The sequence below is a fragment of the Hyperoodon ampullatus genome, assembly GCF_949752795.1.
Source record: "Hyperoodon ampullatus genome assembly, chromosome: 1".
In the NCBI taxonomy this organism is placed as follows: Eukaryota; Metazoa; Chordata; class Mammalia; order Artiodactyla; family Ziphiidae; genus Hyperoodon; species Hyperoodon ampullatus.
The window spans coordinates 144,013,593-144,033,129 of record NC_136914.1 but is presented as its reverse complement, the minus strand read 5'-3'; the positions used below and the strand labels follow the sequence as shown (position 1 = coordinate 144,033,129).

General features: G+C 33.9%; 1 protein-coding gene across 2 annotated transcripts in view; it reads left to right on the top strand.

Annotated features, from left to right (window-relative positions):
- Window positions 1–19,537, top strand: part of BLTP1 (bridge-like lipid transfer protein family member 1) — a gene marked incomplete at its 5' end in the record, with an annotated part of 191,446 nt that overhangs the window by 83,158 nt on the left and 88,751 nt on the right. For both annotated transcript variants that reach the window (XM_079697870.1, XM_079697869.1), the window contains 14 exons: window positions 1,013–1,850; window positions 4,326–4,396; window positions 4,939–5,112; window positions 5,598–5,718; window positions 6,689–6,835; window positions 7,224–7,351; window positions 7,685–7,884; window positions 9,147–9,344; window positions 10,013–10,224; window positions 13,953–14,104; window positions 14,593–14,743; window positions 14,911–15,063; window positions 16,688–16,928; window positions 18,031–18,173. In XM_079697870.1, the coding sequence (XP_079553996.1) occupies window positions 1,013–1,850; window positions 4,326–4,396; window positions 4,939–5,112; window positions 5,598–5,718; window positions 6,689–6,835; window positions 7,224–7,351; window positions 7,685–7,884; window positions 9,147–9,344; window positions 10,013–10,224; window positions 13,953–14,104; window positions 14,593–14,743; window positions 14,911–15,063; window positions 16,688–16,928; window positions 18,031–18,173 (2,929 nt within the window). The remainder of the gene's footprint in view (window positions 1–1,012; window positions 1,851–4,325; window positions 4,397–4,938; window positions 5,113–5,597; window positions 5,719–6,688; window positions 6,836–7,223; window positions 7,352–7,684; window positions 7,885–9,146; window positions 9,345–10,012; window positions 10,225–13,952; window positions 14,105–14,592; window positions 14,744–14,910; window positions 15,064–16,687; window positions 16,929–18,030; window positions 18,174–19,537) is intronic.

The window sequence follows — 19,537 nt, the reverse complement described above, 5'->3', positions numbered from 1 at the left end:
TATATATTCATTCCAGATGTTAGAAAAATACAGAAAAGTATAAGAAAAATGAACATTTCTTGTCATCTCACCACTGAGAGTGAACCATTGTTAACATTTGGATATTATCCTTCCAGTGTGTTGAATATTTTTTGGTCCTTCTTTTGGCCCCTAGTTGATTACTTGCTTCTTGAAATACACTCTTCTCTCGACTTGATAGCACATTTCAGATTTTCCTCCCATCTCCTTGGCTTTTCCTTCTCCGTCTCTATTTCCAAGTCCTCCATTTTTTTTTCTCTCCCCTTCTTCTTTCTCTTCCTCTTACAGACTGCCATTTGTTAAATGTCATTATCCCTTAAGACTGTTATGTACCCTTTTCTCCACTGACTCAATAATGTTTCCCTAGGCAGTCTTAGTAACTGTTTGGCTTCAATTATGATCTGTAGCTAACATCTTATAAATGTTAAAAACTCCATCCAAGACCTTTGTCCCTATGAACCTAGCTACCTTCTTGATGTTTCATGGAGGGCTCAAACTCAACATATTAAAAAATGATCTTGTGCCTATCATGTTCAACTTGCTGTGCCTCAGTAAATGGCACTAGTATATCAATTGCTGAAGTCAGAAATATTGGGGTTATCTGTGACTTCTCCCTCTCTCATTTCCTCTCATCTAATCAAAGGCCCCTGGTATATTTTGTTATATAAACTTTTAAAGGATGTGGGAAAAAAAACTTATAAATGCATTAGTGTTCATGGATTATGGATAGAAGATTATACTCTGGGTTTCTTTAAATTTTTATTGTGTTTTAAGTTGCCTCAATTTTTTTTTTTTTTTGGAACTATGTGGGGTAGGAATATATATTGTACTGTTTTGCTACTTTGTATGGATATTTTATTGTAAAAGTTTACAACTTCCTTTATTTGTAACATAAGTGATTAATATATACAGAAAGGATTTTATAAGTACTTCTATTTATAATTAAATTATATGGTGTTCAGTAAATGTTAATAGTTTTTCTTTCTTTTTTTAGCATTCCTACAGAAATTTCAGGAAATAGCCCTGTGTCTCCTAATACTCAGGATAAGTCAGTAGGTCAGTCTCCTCTGAGATCTCCCTTGAAACGACAAGCCTCTGTATGTTCCACCCGACTTGGAAGTACCAAGAGCCTTACTGCTGCTTTTTATGGGGACAAGCAGCCTGTTACGGTTGGAGTCCAGTTTAGTAGTGATGTCTCCCGAAGTGATGAAAATGTGCTAGACTCACCAAAGCAGAGAAGAAGTTTTGGTTCATTTCCATATACACCATCAGCAGACTCTAATTCTTTTCATCAATATCGATCAATGGATTCCAGCATGTCAATGGCTGATAGTGAAGCTTACTTTTCTGCAGCTGAAGAATTTGAGCCCATTAGCAGTGACGAAGGCCCTGGAACTTATCCAGGTAGAAAAAAGAAGAAAAAGCAAGCCCAGCAGATTGACTACAGTAGGGGTTCCATATATCACAGTGTAGAAGGACCACTTACTGGCCATGGAGAAAGCATTCAGGATCCCCGGACTCTGCCATTCAAAACTCATCCTTCCCAGGCTTCCTTTGTTTCTGCATTAGGTGGAGAGGATGATGTTATAGAGCATCTGTATGTTGTAGAAAGTGAGAAAACAGTAGAGAGCGAACAGATTACTTCTCAACAACCTGTGATGAATTGCTATCAGACTTACCTTACACAATTCCAAGTAATTAATTGGTCAGTGAAGCATCCAACCAACAAAAGAACCTCTAAGTCCTCATTGCATCGCCCACTCGATCTGGATACACCAACCAGTGAAGAAAGCTCATCATCATTTGAACAGCTTTCTGTTCCAACTTTTAAGGTATAAGCCAAATCATTACTTTCCACTGATAAATTTATGTAGGAAAATTGGTTTTTAAGATATTTAAAAAATTACTCTCTCAGTCATTTAGCTACTTTTCTGAAAGATAAAATTCCTGAAGTCATGGCTTCATGTACGACAGTAGGCCTTAGATTTACTGATGAGTATTATAAATTTAAGCATATAAAATTAAGGAATAGTTTCAGACTTGTTTGTCAGAATATTAACAATTAACGTATAGTCTGTGTCTACATTATATTCTAAGATTAGGATCATGTCTCTGTGAATTCATATTTTCTGTGTCTTAAAAGTAAAATTTTGAAATAGTTTTTAATTGTTGGTGTTCTATTATATTAATCCATAACTGCTTCTATGCAAATCCAGTTCTGTACACTTGGTATTTGAGATCTTATAATTTAGTATTAATTAATTATTGTCCATATCTGTAATGTATTCTGTAAATAGCTTTTTTTTAGGAAAGCTAAAAATAGGTCAAAATAAATTTAGTGATAATATCCAATATGAAGACATTTTTATAAAATTATAAATTTATAAGAGAACTTTTTATGATTTTAAAGACCAAAACTGAGCATATAAAATCTTATGGAGCTGATTAACAATTCAAGAATCTCATGTGGTATATACTAACATGTACATATATACTTGTTTAAAGTGTCTAAATGTTAATATTCTCATTTTAAATTTAGATATTTATTATATACTACTGTGTGTCAATCATTTGATGTTCACTGGTGAGGGAAACAGACATGGGGCTTATAGTTTAGGATGAGAGATGGGCAGTAAATAGATAAATGGATAAGTACAGTATATGATTATAAATTCAGAAGTCTTATGAAGATGATGCTGGGATAGAAAATAATGGGGAGTGGGGCTGCCTAGCTTGTATTGACATGAAAGGTCTATCACAGGAGGTAATATTTAAACTGAAACTTAAAGGATGAGGAGGAATTGAGGAAGGGAAGACTTAGGGGTACTATATACTATATTCAGGGCACAGGCATCCGCCTTGCTGAAGTTCTAAAGTGGGAAAGAAGTCAGTGTGCGTGAGACGTAGTGAGTTAGCAGAGAGCTTTGCACATGGTGAGGTTAGAGACCTGAACAAAGACGAGATCATTAAGGATGTGTAGACCAGGGTATCGGTAGTTAGAATTTTAATTTCATTGGGAAATTCATGAGAGCTTTAAGGAAATGTGATGTGATCTCATGTACTTTGGCTACTAAGTGGAACAGAATTCTCATTACGCAAGGAGGAATTGGGGTGATCACCTAGGAGGCTGTCGCAGCAGCCTGTGCAAGAGATGATGGGCTTGGACTTAAATAGTGACGGAAATGTGATAAGTGGAGTGAAATATCCTTAGAGATAAATGCATTTGAGTAATATGTATTGAAGGAAGAAGAAACATAGAGTCACAAAATTTTGATTTTAAGGTTGTGCCCATTTCTTATCTTGCCTAAGATAAGTTACCCATGCCAACATTTTAAAATGTTCTCTTTATTCCCTGTGAAAATATGTTGGTAAATGAATGTTCCAGTATAAAACTAAATTGCACTTGCTGTGAAAAATAGAGGTTAGAATTGCTGTGAGAGGTTAGAATTATTGTAGTATTTTCAATAAATCTAGTGTGATTAGGCAGTCAAATCTCTGGAGAAAATAAGTCAAGGAATTCATATCTTTAAACAACTTCAAAAATAGAACATAAGAAAGTTATTTTTCTTCATTAAATCTAAATACAGGCTAGCATTTAAAGGGGTTTAGTTTGGTTATTCAAGTGCATTATTTATTTTATTTATCATCTTTTATGGATATAAAATACAATCTAGCTTTTCCTATAATTTAATGTTACTCTGGGATTCTTTCCCACTTAAAAGTTGATTGTAGGGGGCTTTCCTGGTGGCGCAGTGGTTGAGAGTCCGCCTGCTGATGCAGGGGACACGGGTTCGTGCCCCGGTCAGGGAAGATCCCACATGCCGCGGAGCTGCTGGGCCCGTGAGCCATGAACGCTGAGCCTGCGCGTTCGGAGCCTGTGCTCTGCAACGGGAGAGGACACAACAGTGAGAGGCCCGCGTACCACAAAAAAAAAAGTTGATTGTGCTACAAGACTCTAAAATTAGCTTTTTCTAAGAAAAGCACAATTTAAAGAGGAACTATGGAGAAAAAACATTTGAAGCACTTGCTTTTAAGCTTTAGTTGTATAGTCTACTCTCGTTGCTGAATCCTCTCGTTGCTGAATCCTCACAGCCCTACTCTGTCATTTTTCTGAATAATTAGAAAATGAAATTGCCAGTTGAATATTTTCTGTGATTTTTTCAATTTGTTAAATATTTATATCATACATACCAAAATCACATTAACAAGGTAATTTGGATATTCACAAGTATCAGTTTATAGCATAAAATTACAGAATAATTAATATTAAAATTCTAGTCTATAAGTAATGTTTTTTATTATTCTAGGTTATCAAACAAGGGCTCACAGCTAACTCTTTACTAGACAGAGGAATGCAGCTTTCAGGATCTACTTCAAAGTAAGTAAAAATTATATACTTTTGAAGTTTAAAATCAGTCTTTCTTGATTATGAGATACATAGAGTTCGTTCTGAGGAATAACCACTCTTTACTTGACTGTAGTCTTTATTTTATGAATAAATTGACCCAAATAATTCAACTCTGTTGTCTTTCATGGCTTTGCCTACATGTATAATTAGTCAGTAGCATTTCTTTTAGACATACTATGCAAACCATAACTTGGCATATTAAAATTGGGAACTAACAAGAATTCAGTATTATAATTTTCGTATTTTGGTAGAGCCCTGCCAAATAAATATAACAAAATTTTTTTTATCATTTGATGTATTAACCATCTTTGATCAATTTGCATTTTATTGCCTCATTTGTCTTGTCCTTGAAGAGTATTTGGGACATATAATATATAGTCCAATTTCATGAAATTTTTAGTTGAAATAAGTATAAGTTTAAGGGTCACTCATCTTAAGGAAGCTCCAACTTCTATTTTTTTCATATATATACTGGTCTTTTTAATATATACTTTGCTTGTTAAATTGTATAGTACACCATATACTCCTCTGGAAAAGAAAGCTGTTGATAATACAGATGATGAAACATTAACAGAAGAGTGGACCTTGGATCAACCAGTCTCTCAGACCAGAACAACAGCCATAGTTGAAGTAAAAGGAACCGTTGATATTGTTCTGACTCCCCTAGTGGCTGAAGCTTTAGACAGGTATTAATTTTGTCTAAAACTACAACTACTATTTTATAAAATAATAAGTGTATGTGATATAGTATTTTCATGAAAAAGAACGATGATGGCTATCTTGATTGAATAAAAATGAAAATATATTTTAAAAGGACTATGTTTCAGTTATTATTTGTTACTTTTTCAGCCTAAATAATTATATATTGCAATATTATAATAATTATATTACATTGTATTTTCTACTTTTTGCTTTGGGGCTGATAAGCATAAAATTTATCAAATACCCAGGAACTAATTATTAAGTTTGATATTCTTACTACTGTCTGGTTAACAAAGGTATAAAGAGGAAATAATATATTGTTTGTCCTGCAAGGAGATATAGTCTATCTAGGGAGACAAAACTAAGATGAATAAAATCTAGAATGGAACATAATAGGATAGATTAGATAAACTAGATCATAATATTAAGTGATATTAAAATGTTTCATACACTGTTTTTCTTCCCTCAGGTATATTGAAGCCATGGTTCATTGTGCTAGTACTAGACATCCAGCTGCAATTGTGGATGATCTACATGTCAAAGTCCTCAGGGAAGCTGTCCAAAATAGCAAGACTACCTTCTCAGAAAATGTAAGAACTTTTTGTTGAGTGAGTGTGGCAAATTGAGTATTCTTCACAGGTACATAATATCCAAACTTGAAAAAAATTTGAATATACTAAAATTTTATTAGTCATTTAAATTGGAATACATGAACATTTCTAAATAATCTTTATATGTCGTTGGCTCCATAAGAGATAGCATAAGAGGAGTAAAATATTTATTAAAATGTAGCATTATTTTTTCTTTTATTTTGGAAATAGTTTAATTCTAAGCCTTTCCTAAAGAGCTTTGGTCCTAAGTGAATGAGCATTGTTTAGGACTGGTACATTCATTTACTAAGAAAGCAAATCTGCATAGTATTTTGGCTTTCCTCTGTGATTAGATAACTTGTATCTTAATATTTTTGAGATTATTTTTGTTCACCTCGGTGAATCAAGTCACTGTCTTCTGGTGTGCGATGTTTTACTTAACACTGTGGTCCTAGTCACAAAGCCAGTTTCTTAGCAGTCATATCCTGGTGATTGATCCTCATCTAGTGACTGTCCACTTGACTTTCAGATTTATCTGAGTCGCATTTGGACTACGGACCAGAGGCAAGGTGAAAGTAAAGCTGATTATTTTTAGTGATCCAGTTATTCAAAATATATTGGCATTTCATGTGATAGGTAGTTTGGCTAGAGGAGTACAAATCAAAAGAAATTTGAAAATATTCCCAGCCAACAAGGAGCTAATTATCAGAAACCAAATATGTTCTCAAGTACATGTTTTTATGTAGGCTGATTTTGCTTTATTATGTATCACTTCTCTCAACACTGGGGCTGCCAGTCTATTTTCTAGCTTTTCTAAGGTTTGGACTTTAAGACTGGGAATGCTAAACCAGATGGCAGCTGGTACCTAGATGGGTATAAAGGAGCACAGTGAATAACAAGTTGCTGTTGTAGATGATATGGAAATTACAAAAGGTCTGTGAAATAATAATTCTGCTTTCAATCTTTTTAGCTATCTTCCAAACAGGATGTTAGAGGAACAAAAACTGAACATTCTACCATAGGAATGACTAACCAAGGACAAGCACAGACAAATCTTATAATGAAGCAAGATAATGTAACAATTAAAGGTCTTCAGGCTAATGTTAGCATACCAAAGGTAAAAATTTAATATTTAAACAAGTTTTCCTGAAAGAGAATATTTTGGTGGTTTTTATCCTTTGTATTTACTAAACTGAATGGTGGTAGAATAGATTGTAATATCAGAAATATATATTTTATTTCCTTGATGATCTAATGTAACATTTAATGTAATGTAAGTAGTTTACTTAAGCAGAATGTTGGGTAATATTTACTAAAATAATTCACATTGATCCAGTAAGAATTTAATTATTATTTTATGAGAGTTTATAAGCTTCTCCTTCATTACTCTCATACACATAGATATGCCATTCCTAATGGTAGTTTTTCATTTTCCTGTATATCTTATGTTTAAGTGGTAGCTTTTTACTTTTCAACTCTGAAATATGTGACATTTTGTGTGTTAGGTGAACTTATGTTTGTTACAAGCCTCAGTGGAAGAATCTCCGAGTACAGCTCCTAGTAGAAGTGTGACTCATGTTTCCTTAGTAGCACTGTGTTTTGACAGAATTGCTACACAAGTTCGTATGAACAGGTAAGAAAGAGTTTATTAATTTGAGACATGGCTGTCTTGCTGGATGTTAAAGCAAGCCTTAACCATCCGTTTAATACATTTCGGAAAATTCTAATGTTAAAACTCAGAACTGGTATTGGAATTTCAAATCTCACTTTAAGATTAGCAAAGTAGATTTTAAAAAGTTTGTACTTTTTTTTTCATACTACCTTTTAGTAAACACTGAAGAGTTTGTTATTAATATTGGTTTAATTAAAATAGTGGATTGTTTTTTTTTAAATACTAGTTAAATGTTTTTACTGAACTATATATTATTTAAATGTTAACCATCATACTCTTTCTTTTTTCATAAAGAGGTGTGGTTGAAGAGACTTCAAACAATGCAGACCCTGGTAGAACATCAAATTTTGATAGGTATGTTCATGCCACTAAGATGCAGCCTCAGTCATCAGGATCTCTCAGATCAAATGCTGGAGCGGAAAAAGGCAAAGAGATTGCAGCCAAGTTAAACATTCATCGAGTTCATGGGCAACTGAGGGGTCTTGATACAACGGGTAGGAGTCTACAACATATTTTTCTTTGACATGTATAAATGTAAGAGGATTTTGCAAAAGGAAACATAATTTTTTTCCTTTGAAGATTGCTACAATTTGAGTATTTTATCAATATAGGGAAGAGAAAGGTATTTCTGTATATATTGAACACATAGTATTTAACTATTCATTACTCACATTCTATGCAGGATGGAAGGTAAACTTTGGTGGGAAGGTGGGTAGTATGGCCCCAAATTAGGAACTGCTTCTAGCTCGCATCTGTTTTCTTCATGGTATCTGTTGCTCACTGTAGAACAGAGAGAGTATGATCTTTATAGTCTTTCTTTCTTTTTAAAATTATCCTGTAGGCACAGCTTTGTTAAAAAGAATTAATAGTGGTATCAAAAGCAGGTAGTCAAATCTGTGAACTATAGCAGCAATAAGAATAATAGACATGGCTGTGCTTCTTAAAATAATATCTTTGAAGAATTTTTAATGAACTGAGGAAATTATCATAGTTGACTGCTACATGAAAGGTGGGAACCAAAGCTGGATTTGTAAAATGATCTCTAAAGAGCTAGAAGAAAACTTAGTTCATACGTAAACAAGTTATCTCTGGGTGGTAAATTTACATGTGTTTTTTAATCTTCTTTTTGCTTTTCTGTATTCATTAGCTGTAGTCAGAGAAAGAAATGAAAAAACAGTAAGATAAACTAAAAATCTCTGCCAGGCACTCAGGATGTTGGCTCCCATATTGCATATTGAAAGGGATGGAATTAGGAAATATCTGTGATGAATTGTTATATAAAATATGTTAGCATAAAGCAATCTTTGAGTGAAAACTATAGTTTTCCTGGAAAATAATGTTTTTCCTAAGGCTAGGTAATTAATTAAAATAATTTTTTATTTTGTAAAATGATGAGAAAGTATTTAAAAATAGTTTACTATGAAGCTGAATTATTCAAGAACTTTTTAAGTTTAGATTTTTAGAGTACCCTATAATCTGTCAGAAATGACTTTATCCTATCTCTGATCTGTTACTTATGGAATCTTCTTTTCTCCCTCTAACTTCAACATGATTCTGGTACTTTTTAAGTAGTATGACATTAGGCAGCGCTATTTTAGAAATTGGTTGGTTCATTTGTTTATTTTTCTTTTTGACAGAATACTGAGATATCTTTTAAGACAACCACTGTGCCAAATGCTTACATTATTTGTTGTTTTTAAAAAATATACAAACCTCTGTCTTTAAAAATGGTCATTTTGTTTTCTTTTGATAATAGATATTGGTACCTGTGCCATCACTGCTATCCCCTTTGAGAAGTCCAAAGTTTTATTTACTCTTGAAGAGTTGGATGAGTTTGCTTTTGTGGATGAAACTGATCAGCAAGCTGTTCCAGATGTAACTCGAATAGGTCCCAGCCAAGAAAAATGGGGTTGGATAATGTTTGAATGTGGACTTGAAAATTTAACCATAAAAGGTAAGCTTTTTATTAAAATTTCTGCTTAAGTGGGGAACAAATTGGCCACACATTGCTGAAAAGTTTTGAACAATCATGACTTTCAATAACCTGAATCAGCATATTCAAGCAGAAAGTGTAGCATCTGGGATTATTTACTAGGAGTGGGTGCCCCATCCCAATTGCGTAAGTGGAGCTTAATGAAATTATTGTGTGATTCAAAACTAGCAGAGCATCTAGACATGTAAAATGCCTGAGCAAAGCAGTGCATAGTTCAGAAAAAATTCTCAAATAAAATATAAAGCCTCTTAACTTTTGGAAGTCTGCATCTTTGGAAACTGGATCTTTGATTAGTGGAGCCTTGCCATATACGATGAAAATACTGTAAATCCTTTATTCAGTGATACTGACTTATATTTATTTTCTTTTACATTACTGACTAATACATTAAAATAGGAAAGCTGAATTGTGTATAAGACTTCTAGGTTTAGTTATATATAATAGTAGTGTATATGCCTATAATTCCATACCTGATATTGAAATATTATATCACTTTTATAGATAAGGGCAAAGTTTTGGTGAGAAAAAAAATCTTCATGAGATTTTTATTTTTTATTTTTATGGATATGATAGAGTACAGTATTGAGACACCCAGTGTTTTTAATAAATAAATTCTTTCATTTGTATAGGAGGAAGACAGTCTGGTGCTGTTTTATATAATACTTTTGGAATTATGGGTAAAGCTAATGTCACGGAAAGGGGTGGAGTGCTGACATCCAATAATTCTTCTGATTCTCCAACTGGCAGCGGCTATAATACTGATGTCTCTGATGATAATCTTCCTTGTGACCGAACAAGCCCTTCTTCAGACTTAAATGGAAATTCTGTTTCCGATGAACAAGTTGGTGAATTTCTAGTAATAATAATGATTTGGGAAAATAAAATAGAAAACTACATACCCAATTCACATTTAATTTCTGGAGTATATTTCCTTGTCTTTCCATGTTGTGGATTTTGCTTAAATGGTAGCCAAGGCATTTTGGTGATTATATTCTACTAGAGTATAATTGCTGAAATGTAGGCACCATATTATAGATATATTTATATCTGTCATAGTACCTAGCATAATATTTTGCTTGTGTTAAGTACTTAATTATATTTGTTGAATTAATGAATTAATAGAATTTCAGAAAAGCAGGCTTTGTTTTTATCTTATTTGAAGCATTTTAGCAGAATTCATTTTTTAAATAGTTTTGTTAGTAGTAGTATTTCATGCAAGTTTAAATATTTTTGTCAATATCTACCTATTTCATTTGGAAGCCTGAAGAACACCTTACATGCAACTCATTTATTATTTTTATTATGGTATAATTTCATGGTGATGAATATAGTAACAGCAATAATGAAAATATTCAAAATTCTAGACTACAGAATAGTTGTACTACTACCTGATTGATGACCTTGGGCACATTTTTTTGTTTTTTTTTTTTTTTACTGTCTCCTATGTTTCTGAAATAGGAGTATTATAATGTTATTGACCTAGAGTTGTGAAGATTGAAGGAGGCAGTACATATGAAAGACTTAACTTGGTGTCTACAGCATAGTAAGAACTTGGTAAATGTTGTTCTTAAACATACATGACACTTCCGATCATTTGGAAATTAGACCAATTGAAGAGGAAAGAAACCACCTTTTAACTAAGAAATGTGTCATGGGTATCTAGTATGCATTGGCAAATCACTCCTGAACCCAGGTTTCTGGGAATTTATTTTTGAAATGTTTATTTTGATTTGATGCATAGTAAAGGGTTTTAATCACAGTTTTCTTGTGAGGTCTTCGGAAGTATTTGAGAGCTGGGTGGGAATTAGCACTTCGATTAAGGAAATTAAAATATATAGCAGCTGCTCACTGAACAAAGAGCTAGGAAGAACCTATCTGTTCTTTCCTTCTCCTTCACCTTCTAAAATACTTGACAGAAACTCAGGTATCTTCCTTAATCTCGCTGATCCTGTTCTCCTTGGTGGAAGTCCTCGAATTTTGTAACGTTGCTTTCTTTTGGTTCTCTGACTTTTCTTGGTCCATTTCCTTATGCAGTTCATTGTCCTTCATAAATGTGGGTGTTCCCCCCATGTTCTGTTCTTGGCTACTCTTCTTGCTCTTTGTCCACTCCCTCACTTGTTTCATTTCCTAGTCCAGGTCCATAATTTGATGACACTGCTCTTTCCCATCGGTTATGCCTTCAGCATCAACCCTTTACCTGAGCTTCAGAATTGTATCCAATAGCCTTTTAGATATCATCATTTAGATGTGCCATAGGCACCAAAAATTCAGTCAGTCTAAAACCAAGTTTTTTGTTACTTTGCTTCACATGTTGTTATAAGTACTTGCTTATTATCTGCAAGCCCCTCTCCCGTTTTCTTTTCTTTTTTTTTTTTTTTTTTTTTTTGCGGTACGCGGGCCTCTCACTGTTGTGGCCTCTCCCGTCGCAGAGCACAGGCTCCGGACGCGCAGGCTAAGCGGCCATGGCTCATTGGCCCAGCCGCTCCGCGGCATGTGGGATCTTCCTGGACCGGGGCACGAACCCATGTCCCCTGCATCGGCAGGCGGACTCTCAACCACTGCGCCACCAGGGAAGCACCCCCCTTTCCTGTTTTTTAAAGTTCAAGTTCCTCTAGACTGTTTCCTGTATATTTGTATATACTCAGTTGCCTGGCTCACAGCCCTTGTCTGAAATCCATGGACCAGATGTATTTAAGAATTCAGATTTATTTTTCTTTAAAAGAAAGGTAATATGCCGTAGCCCTATATTGCCTCTCTCTCCTTCCCTCTCCCTACTGATAACCACTAGTTTGTTCTCTATATCTGTGAGTCTGCTTCTTTTTTTGCTATATTCACTAGTTTGTTGTATTTTTTATTTTTTTATTTTATTTTTTTTTACATCTTTATTGGAGTATAATTGCTTTACAATGTTGTGTTAGTTTCTGCTTTATAACAAAGTGAATCAGTTATACATATACATATGTTCCCATATCTCTTCCCTCTTGCGTCTGCCTCCCTCCCACCCTCCCTATGTTGTGTTTTTTAGATTCCATTATAAATGTTTAAGACGTGCAAACTATTATGTATAAAATAAGCTACAAGGATATATTATACAACACGGGGAATATAACCAATATTTTATAGTAACTATAAATGGAGTATAACCTTTAAAAATTGTGAGTCACTATATTGTACTCCTGTAACATACAATATTGTACATCAACTATACTTCAATAAAAAAATAAAATAAAGGTAATATGGTGTGTGTATAAGCTACATAAACTCCTAGTGGAATCTGAGATAGCACTACATCTTGAAATATTTGAATATTTCTACAGCAAGACATGAATAAAAACACCAAGTGGGATAAATAGTCTCTTACAAGTTCATATCAGATTTTGATGCCACAAAAACAGATTTAGATTTTCAGAATGTTGTGGATTTTGGAATTGCAGATATGGGAATGTGGACTTATATTTAGTGCCTGCTGACTTTAAAATTACTAGGGTCTGTGGTTCACATTGTCTTGTAACATTTAGGATTTAAAGCTGTTTTGTGGATACTCTTCATTCCTTAATCATCCCACAAGAAAATGCCAATCTTTTATTTTGACCAAGAATATCTAAAAATGAATTAGAAACCTATGAAACAGATATAGCAGGCAATGGATTTTGTTTGTTTCTTTAATATTATGCTTCTTACCTCCCTGCATTCTGAAGAGTGGTGATTACATGTTTAAAAAGTATTATTCCTGTTTCTCAATACAGATTCAGATTACTAGCATCCAAGATAACTAATAATTTTTTATTGTATAGTGTTATTTATTTGAACATAGGCTATAATAGTATTTCTTATGGCACTTTATTTGGAAGTTTGAAACATTCTATTAAGATAAATGGAAGGGGCTTCCCTGGTGGTGCAGTGGTTGAGAGTCCGCCTGACGATGCAAGGGACACGGGTTCGTGCCCTGATCTGGGAAGATCCCACATGCCACGGAGCGTTTGGGCCCGTGAGCCATGGCCGCTGAGCCTGCGCGTCCAGAGCCTGTGCTCTGCAACGGGAGAGGCCACAACAGTGAGAGGCCTGCGTACCGCAAAAAAAAAGGAAAAAAAAAAGATAGAATGGAAAATAGATTGCAGTAGGAAGCAGAAGACCTTAATGCTGTCACTCATTCTCCAACTTAATAGTTGTATGACCTCTGGCAAGTCATAAAACTTCTTTCTCTCATCTAGGAAAAAAAAAAACAGTATCCCTAAACAAATGTGACTGAATTAAGTGATTGAGAGAAACACTTTAGTTCTAAGATCTCTGATTTATGGTTCGTTATAATGCAGTTCGTTATAATTTATGGTTTGTTATAATTATGGTTTGTTATAATGTTTTTCAGAGTGTGCTCCTTGGAGCTTCAAGGATCCATAGGTATTTCTCAGAATAAGGATTAGGCTGAGCAAGGTTTATGTTACCTGTTTTATATCACGGTGTTATCTGTAGAACTTGATTTGATAGAAAGGTTTTGTTCGTAAAACACTCTGTGCTAGTGGTTTTAAGGGACTATACATTAATAAGTTTTTGATGCTCTGTTTTATATAGGATGAAGGAGTTGAATCTGATGATTTGAAAAAAGATCTGCCTTTAATGCCTCCACCTCCAGATTCCTGTAGCATGAAGTTGACCATCAAGGAAATTTGGTTTAGTTTTGCAGCTCCCACCAATGTGAGATCTCCTGCACATGCATTTTCTAGGTAAAAAGTTTTAAAAATATATTACTATCCCTGATGTTTCTTTAAGTAACATACAATACTGTTTCATGTATTTTTTGAATTGTTTTTCTGATATATCTAGTATTAGTGTTGCCAGTTTCTTTTCCATCTTTCCTACTTCATACTTTCTATGGACGTTATTCCCAATTTGTTTGACCCTTCTTCTTTCCTAGGGTTTTAGTTTTATTTTTACATGTCACCCTGCCATAAGCTTTTTATATACTCTTTTCACCTCTAACTTTTATATTTTTCTTTATTTTATAAAGAAATATTTTTATATTTTTCTTTATTTTCTGTTATCTGTTCTTTGCATTTCCTACTTATATGTTCAGAATTTATCTAGTGGTCAAAAGGAAAGGTAATTTTGCCTAATAAAATAGCCACTAATTACAGTAGGTATGGGAGATTGTTTGAAATACAAATCTAAACACTTGTTTTAAAATTTTTTTTTTTTTTTTTCATTTTAAAAGGCAGCTAAACCTTTTAAGCACTGCAACTCCAGCTGTTGGTGCATGGCTTGTTCCCATTGATCAACTCAAGTCATCCTTAAACAAATTAGAAACCGAGGGAACCTTGAGAATTTGTGCTGTTATGGGATGCATAATGACAGAAGCATTAGAGGTATGTCTTTCAACAATACAAGGTATCATACAAAGTTTATTATTGAAAATGATCCCTTATTATCATTGTCAGAAAACATCAGACCTGCAAGTTCTTAATTTCTAGGTATCTTTTGTTTGTTGTATCTTTGCTGTGTCATTCTGAATCTGTTGTTTTGCTTTTTACAGAATAAAAGTGTACATTTTCCCTTAAGAAGTAAATACAACAGACTTACAAAAGTTGCCCGCTTTCTCCAAGAAAATCCTTCATGTTTACTGTGTAATATACTACATCACTACCTGCACCAGGCAAATTACTCTATCATTGATGATGCTACAATGGTGAGTTACTGGAATCATATGTTAGCTTTAAAAAAACCTCTATTCTTTGGAGTAGCCGTTGACCCACAAGGTTTGAGATGAGTATGGGAAGTCCAAAGGAGAAATGTGGTTAGATATCCAGCCTGTTGACAAGATTGGGCTCAAATTAATGGTTTGGGAGTTGCCAGCATGAAAGTGTTAGAAGCTGCGGATATGGCTGAGCCTTCTACGGATGATATGTTGAGTGAGAAACTGGTCAGGGATGGATCCCTGATAAATACCAAAATTAAAGGAGCATGGAGAGGGTGCATAGAGGTACACAGAGTGCTGAGGAGGGAAAAGAAGAGGTAGAAGGACCAGGAAAGAAGGTTTTAGAAACCAAAGGTATAAAGAATTTCAAGCAGGAGAGTAATTATTAGAGTCAAATTTCACAGAAATGTTTAATAAAATAAGAACTAATTAATGATTGAGGGGGGAATATGTAACTGTACGAATAAATACAGTATATCTCTGCACTAGAAAAGCACTATGGAAGCACATGATTAGAGGCTTAGAGCTTGAGGATCTCCTTCTCCTCTCCAAGTTTCTGGTCAATAGAGAATACACAGGAATCTTTAGCCAAATTAGTAATCAACGTATCAGTATTATTAATGGCCAGTCAAGCTCCTGATAACCTCTAATGAAAGAATCTGGAGTAAATTATGGATTTCATAAAGGTACTTAGACCTGAGGCTGGTATAGTGCTTTCTACTCCCACCCTGTGAATTGAAGCCTGGGAGATCCACAGTGCAAGGTTAACTTGCCCATCTAGTCACAGGCAGGCATTTCCCACGGATGGATGCTCTGCCGGGATATGGTTTTCATGTAAGAGGAAGAAACACAAAATGACCCTCCTTACTTGAGTCTAGGAATGAAAGGATAGGCTAAGCGACCTGATGTTCCTCAGAAAGTAAATGAGGTGATTCCTGCCACCTAGTAAACGGCTCTCTTCAGTCAAAGCTATTATTCCTAATACTAGGAAAGGGGAGGGAGAGGAGTTGCATATTTTCTCCTTAGGCTAAGGCTCCAGTAGGCAAATTTTCTTTCGTAAAATCATCACCATGTGGAATAAAATATATTCTAAATTATGTAATTCTTACTGATCATATATTTAAGTTTCAAAGCAGTTACAAATCCTTCTATGTCTGTCATTTAACTATAGTAATTTATTAAATTTTTAATAATAAAATAGAGGTGGTTACCTAATCTTTGAAAGAAATAATTTCCTCTTTGCTTGATGAATATTCCAGGTAGCACAAAATACATTTAATTCTTCAGTTGAGCAAAGCAGGTGAAGTGCATTGAATGCTTCTTAAAGAGGATCCCACTTTTATACCCCGTGTTTAGTCTCTTATTTACCTGGTACTGCTGTGTTGTTTATGATAGAAAGATGCAACATTGTGTTTAGAGATTGAGTTCTATAGTCAGCTTGAAATAGTGACTCTGCTGTGTAAACCTGGACAAATTACTCAACATATAAATTCCAGTTTCCTCATCTCTGAATGGGAGTTATGAGATTTAAATGAATAAATGTATGCAGAACACTTAAATGGTCACTATTATTGTTACAGTAAGATTACTCCTAACCATGTCATTGTTGTTACAGAGTGATGGCCTTCCTGCTTTGGTAACTTTAAAGAAAGGTTTAGTTGCACTGGCAAGGCAGTGGATGAAGTTTATTGTAGTGACACCAGCCTTTAAAGGAGTGAGTTTACATCGACCAGCTCAGCCCCTGAAACCTCAATCAGCTGTGGTCTATGATCATGAAGATGGGCTTGGGCTGGACAATGGAGGTGGTCTTCAAAGTGATACCAGTGCTGATGGAGCAGAATTTGAATTTGATGCAGGTAATTTTATAAATATTTTTGCTAGATACTGTGTACTTGGTAACCTAATACTTGTGATAATTTTAATAATTTTTGTCCCAAATTTGAAAATGTCATGGCTTAATTATACAACTATGATTTGTATTAGTCCAAATAAGTGGTAATAATGTTGGAATCTTTATACAGACTTGACTTCTAAGTTTAATTTTGTGAAATACAGAAGATTTCTTCTCCTAATCTATCCAGTACAATTAACAGGCATCTTTGTATAACCAGAATGTTTTGAGTGAAACACATGAATCTCTTTTTGAAATTTATATTTTTATTTGTCTATTTATCATGCTCCCTATACCAGTCTTTTAAAGATTTGAATTTTACCTGGTGCCTGTTTGATTCTGAATTTGTATAATGTTTAGAGGTATGCATTCAGCCCACAATTTTGTCATTATAATGACTGTGCCAGAACATAGGCAGTAGATAATGCAATACAGAAATATACATGCATACTTAAATGCTTTTTCAAAGGATAATTTTTATTATTATCATGATATATAGTATTCAATGAAAATTTATCTTGTGATCTTTTGAAAAAAATTAAAAGTACCATGGAAAAGGATAGTAGTCTTAAAATTAGAGCTTTCAGAACATTTACATATAATACTTTACCAAGCTTTTAAAAAATAAATTAGAAAAACTTTGTATTTAACAAATAAATATGTTATGTGTAATAGGCTAGATTTTATTATTTTAAAAAATTTCAAGTCTACCCCAAAATTGAAAGAATAGTGCAGTAAACATCCCTTCTAATCATCTGCAAATGCCTAGGTTAATCTGTGAACATTTCCTACTTTCTTCAGCATAGTTGAATTAGTTTTTGATCTCTGTGCCATTTGGGTGACATGTGAAAGACTGAGCAGAAGCTGTTTGTTCCTTTCTTGAGACTGAGTGAGAAGACTGGGGTTTGAAGAATAAAAGACAGAAGAGTGAATGTTATAGCAGAGTACACAATTAGTTTTTCAAGAAATATGAAAAGTTGAGTTTAGTTATACCACCAGGAGCATTGGAGTTGTTCTTTCAAGATTATGATAATCTATAACCCACTTATTGTTTTGAACTGTTTCAGCCACAGTCAGTGAACACACAATGCTGCTGGAGGGAACAGCCAACCGGCCTCCACCTGGTAGTTCTGGACCTGTAACTGGAGCTGAGATAATGAGGAAACTATCTAAGACTCACACGCATAGTGACTCTGCATTAAAAATAAAGGTACATTGTTGCTGCCCTTGGTTAGAGTTACTTAGACTTACAGAGAAGACCTAAACTTTTGTTATCTCAAATGTAAATATTAGGTATTTGCCCTAAATATTCAAGTAGTGTTTTTATGTTGAAATTAACATGATTAGTAACTTTTAGTTTACACATTTCTTTGAAAATTATATCAACAGTCAGTAATTAATATTGAACAAGGACTACTTTAACTACCAAGCCTTAGGGCTCTCGTTGTTTCAACTTATTGAATATTGTATTCAATAAAAAACAATATTGAAATGTTGATCAGCTTACAGTTATTAGTTTTAATGAGAAGTTTTATAGGTAGTACATGATCAAAATACAGTTTGAGTTAGGCTAGTTTTATGACTTTAATTACATTTTTTTGTTTTAAGAAATTTAACCAGTGCTTGATAAAATAAGACATATGGATAGCAGAGTGGTTGACTGCCACTCAGGAGTCAGACTGCCTTGGTTTCAATCCTGCCCCTGCCACTTAATTGCTTTGTGACTAAAGTTTTTAACTGCACTGTGTGTCAGTTTCCTCATATGTTAAAAATGGAGATTATAATAGTAACCTCCTTCAGAAGGTTGCTGTAAAAAATAATTGAGTTCATACATGAAAAATGCTTAGAACAATACCTGGCTTATGGTAAGCACTTAGTAAGTTATTTGCTGTTGTTGTGAGTTACTTATTTTTTGGTAATTTCCTTTTCTGAGCACTGAAAACAGCAAATAGTTAATATTTTAACTTCCTTTGACAGTCTGGGTATAATCTTAAATTAATAATTAATACCAAGAATCCATTAAGTAAATTGTATTTTTCACTATATTGAAATATAAAATTTCTACACAGAAAAGAAAGTATTGTAAACAAAATGGAAAGACATATGACCAAGGGCTAATTTCCTAATGTGTAAAGATCTCTTCCTAATCACTAAAAAGGCACAACCAAATAGAATATAAGGCAGTTCACAGAGGAATTCATATACAAATATGAAAATGTATTCTCTTATAATTAAAGAAATGTAAATGTAAAATAAAATGAGATTCCATTTCCACCTGTCAGGTTGAAAAATCTGAAAGTTTAATAGTATATGTTGGTGAAGATGTAAGAAAACAGACACTTTCATACGGTACTGGGTGGGAGTGTAAACTGGCATAACCTCTTTGAAGAACAGTTTGTCAATTTTTAAATGCAAAATTTTAAATGTAATGCCTTTTAACAGTATGTCCATGTCCAGGAACTGATTCTAAAGAAATGAATGCTCATAAATGCTCAAGGACACATGTCCAAGAACATTCTTTACAACACCATTTATAATAGGAGTATAATGGAAACAACATAAATGACTATTTGA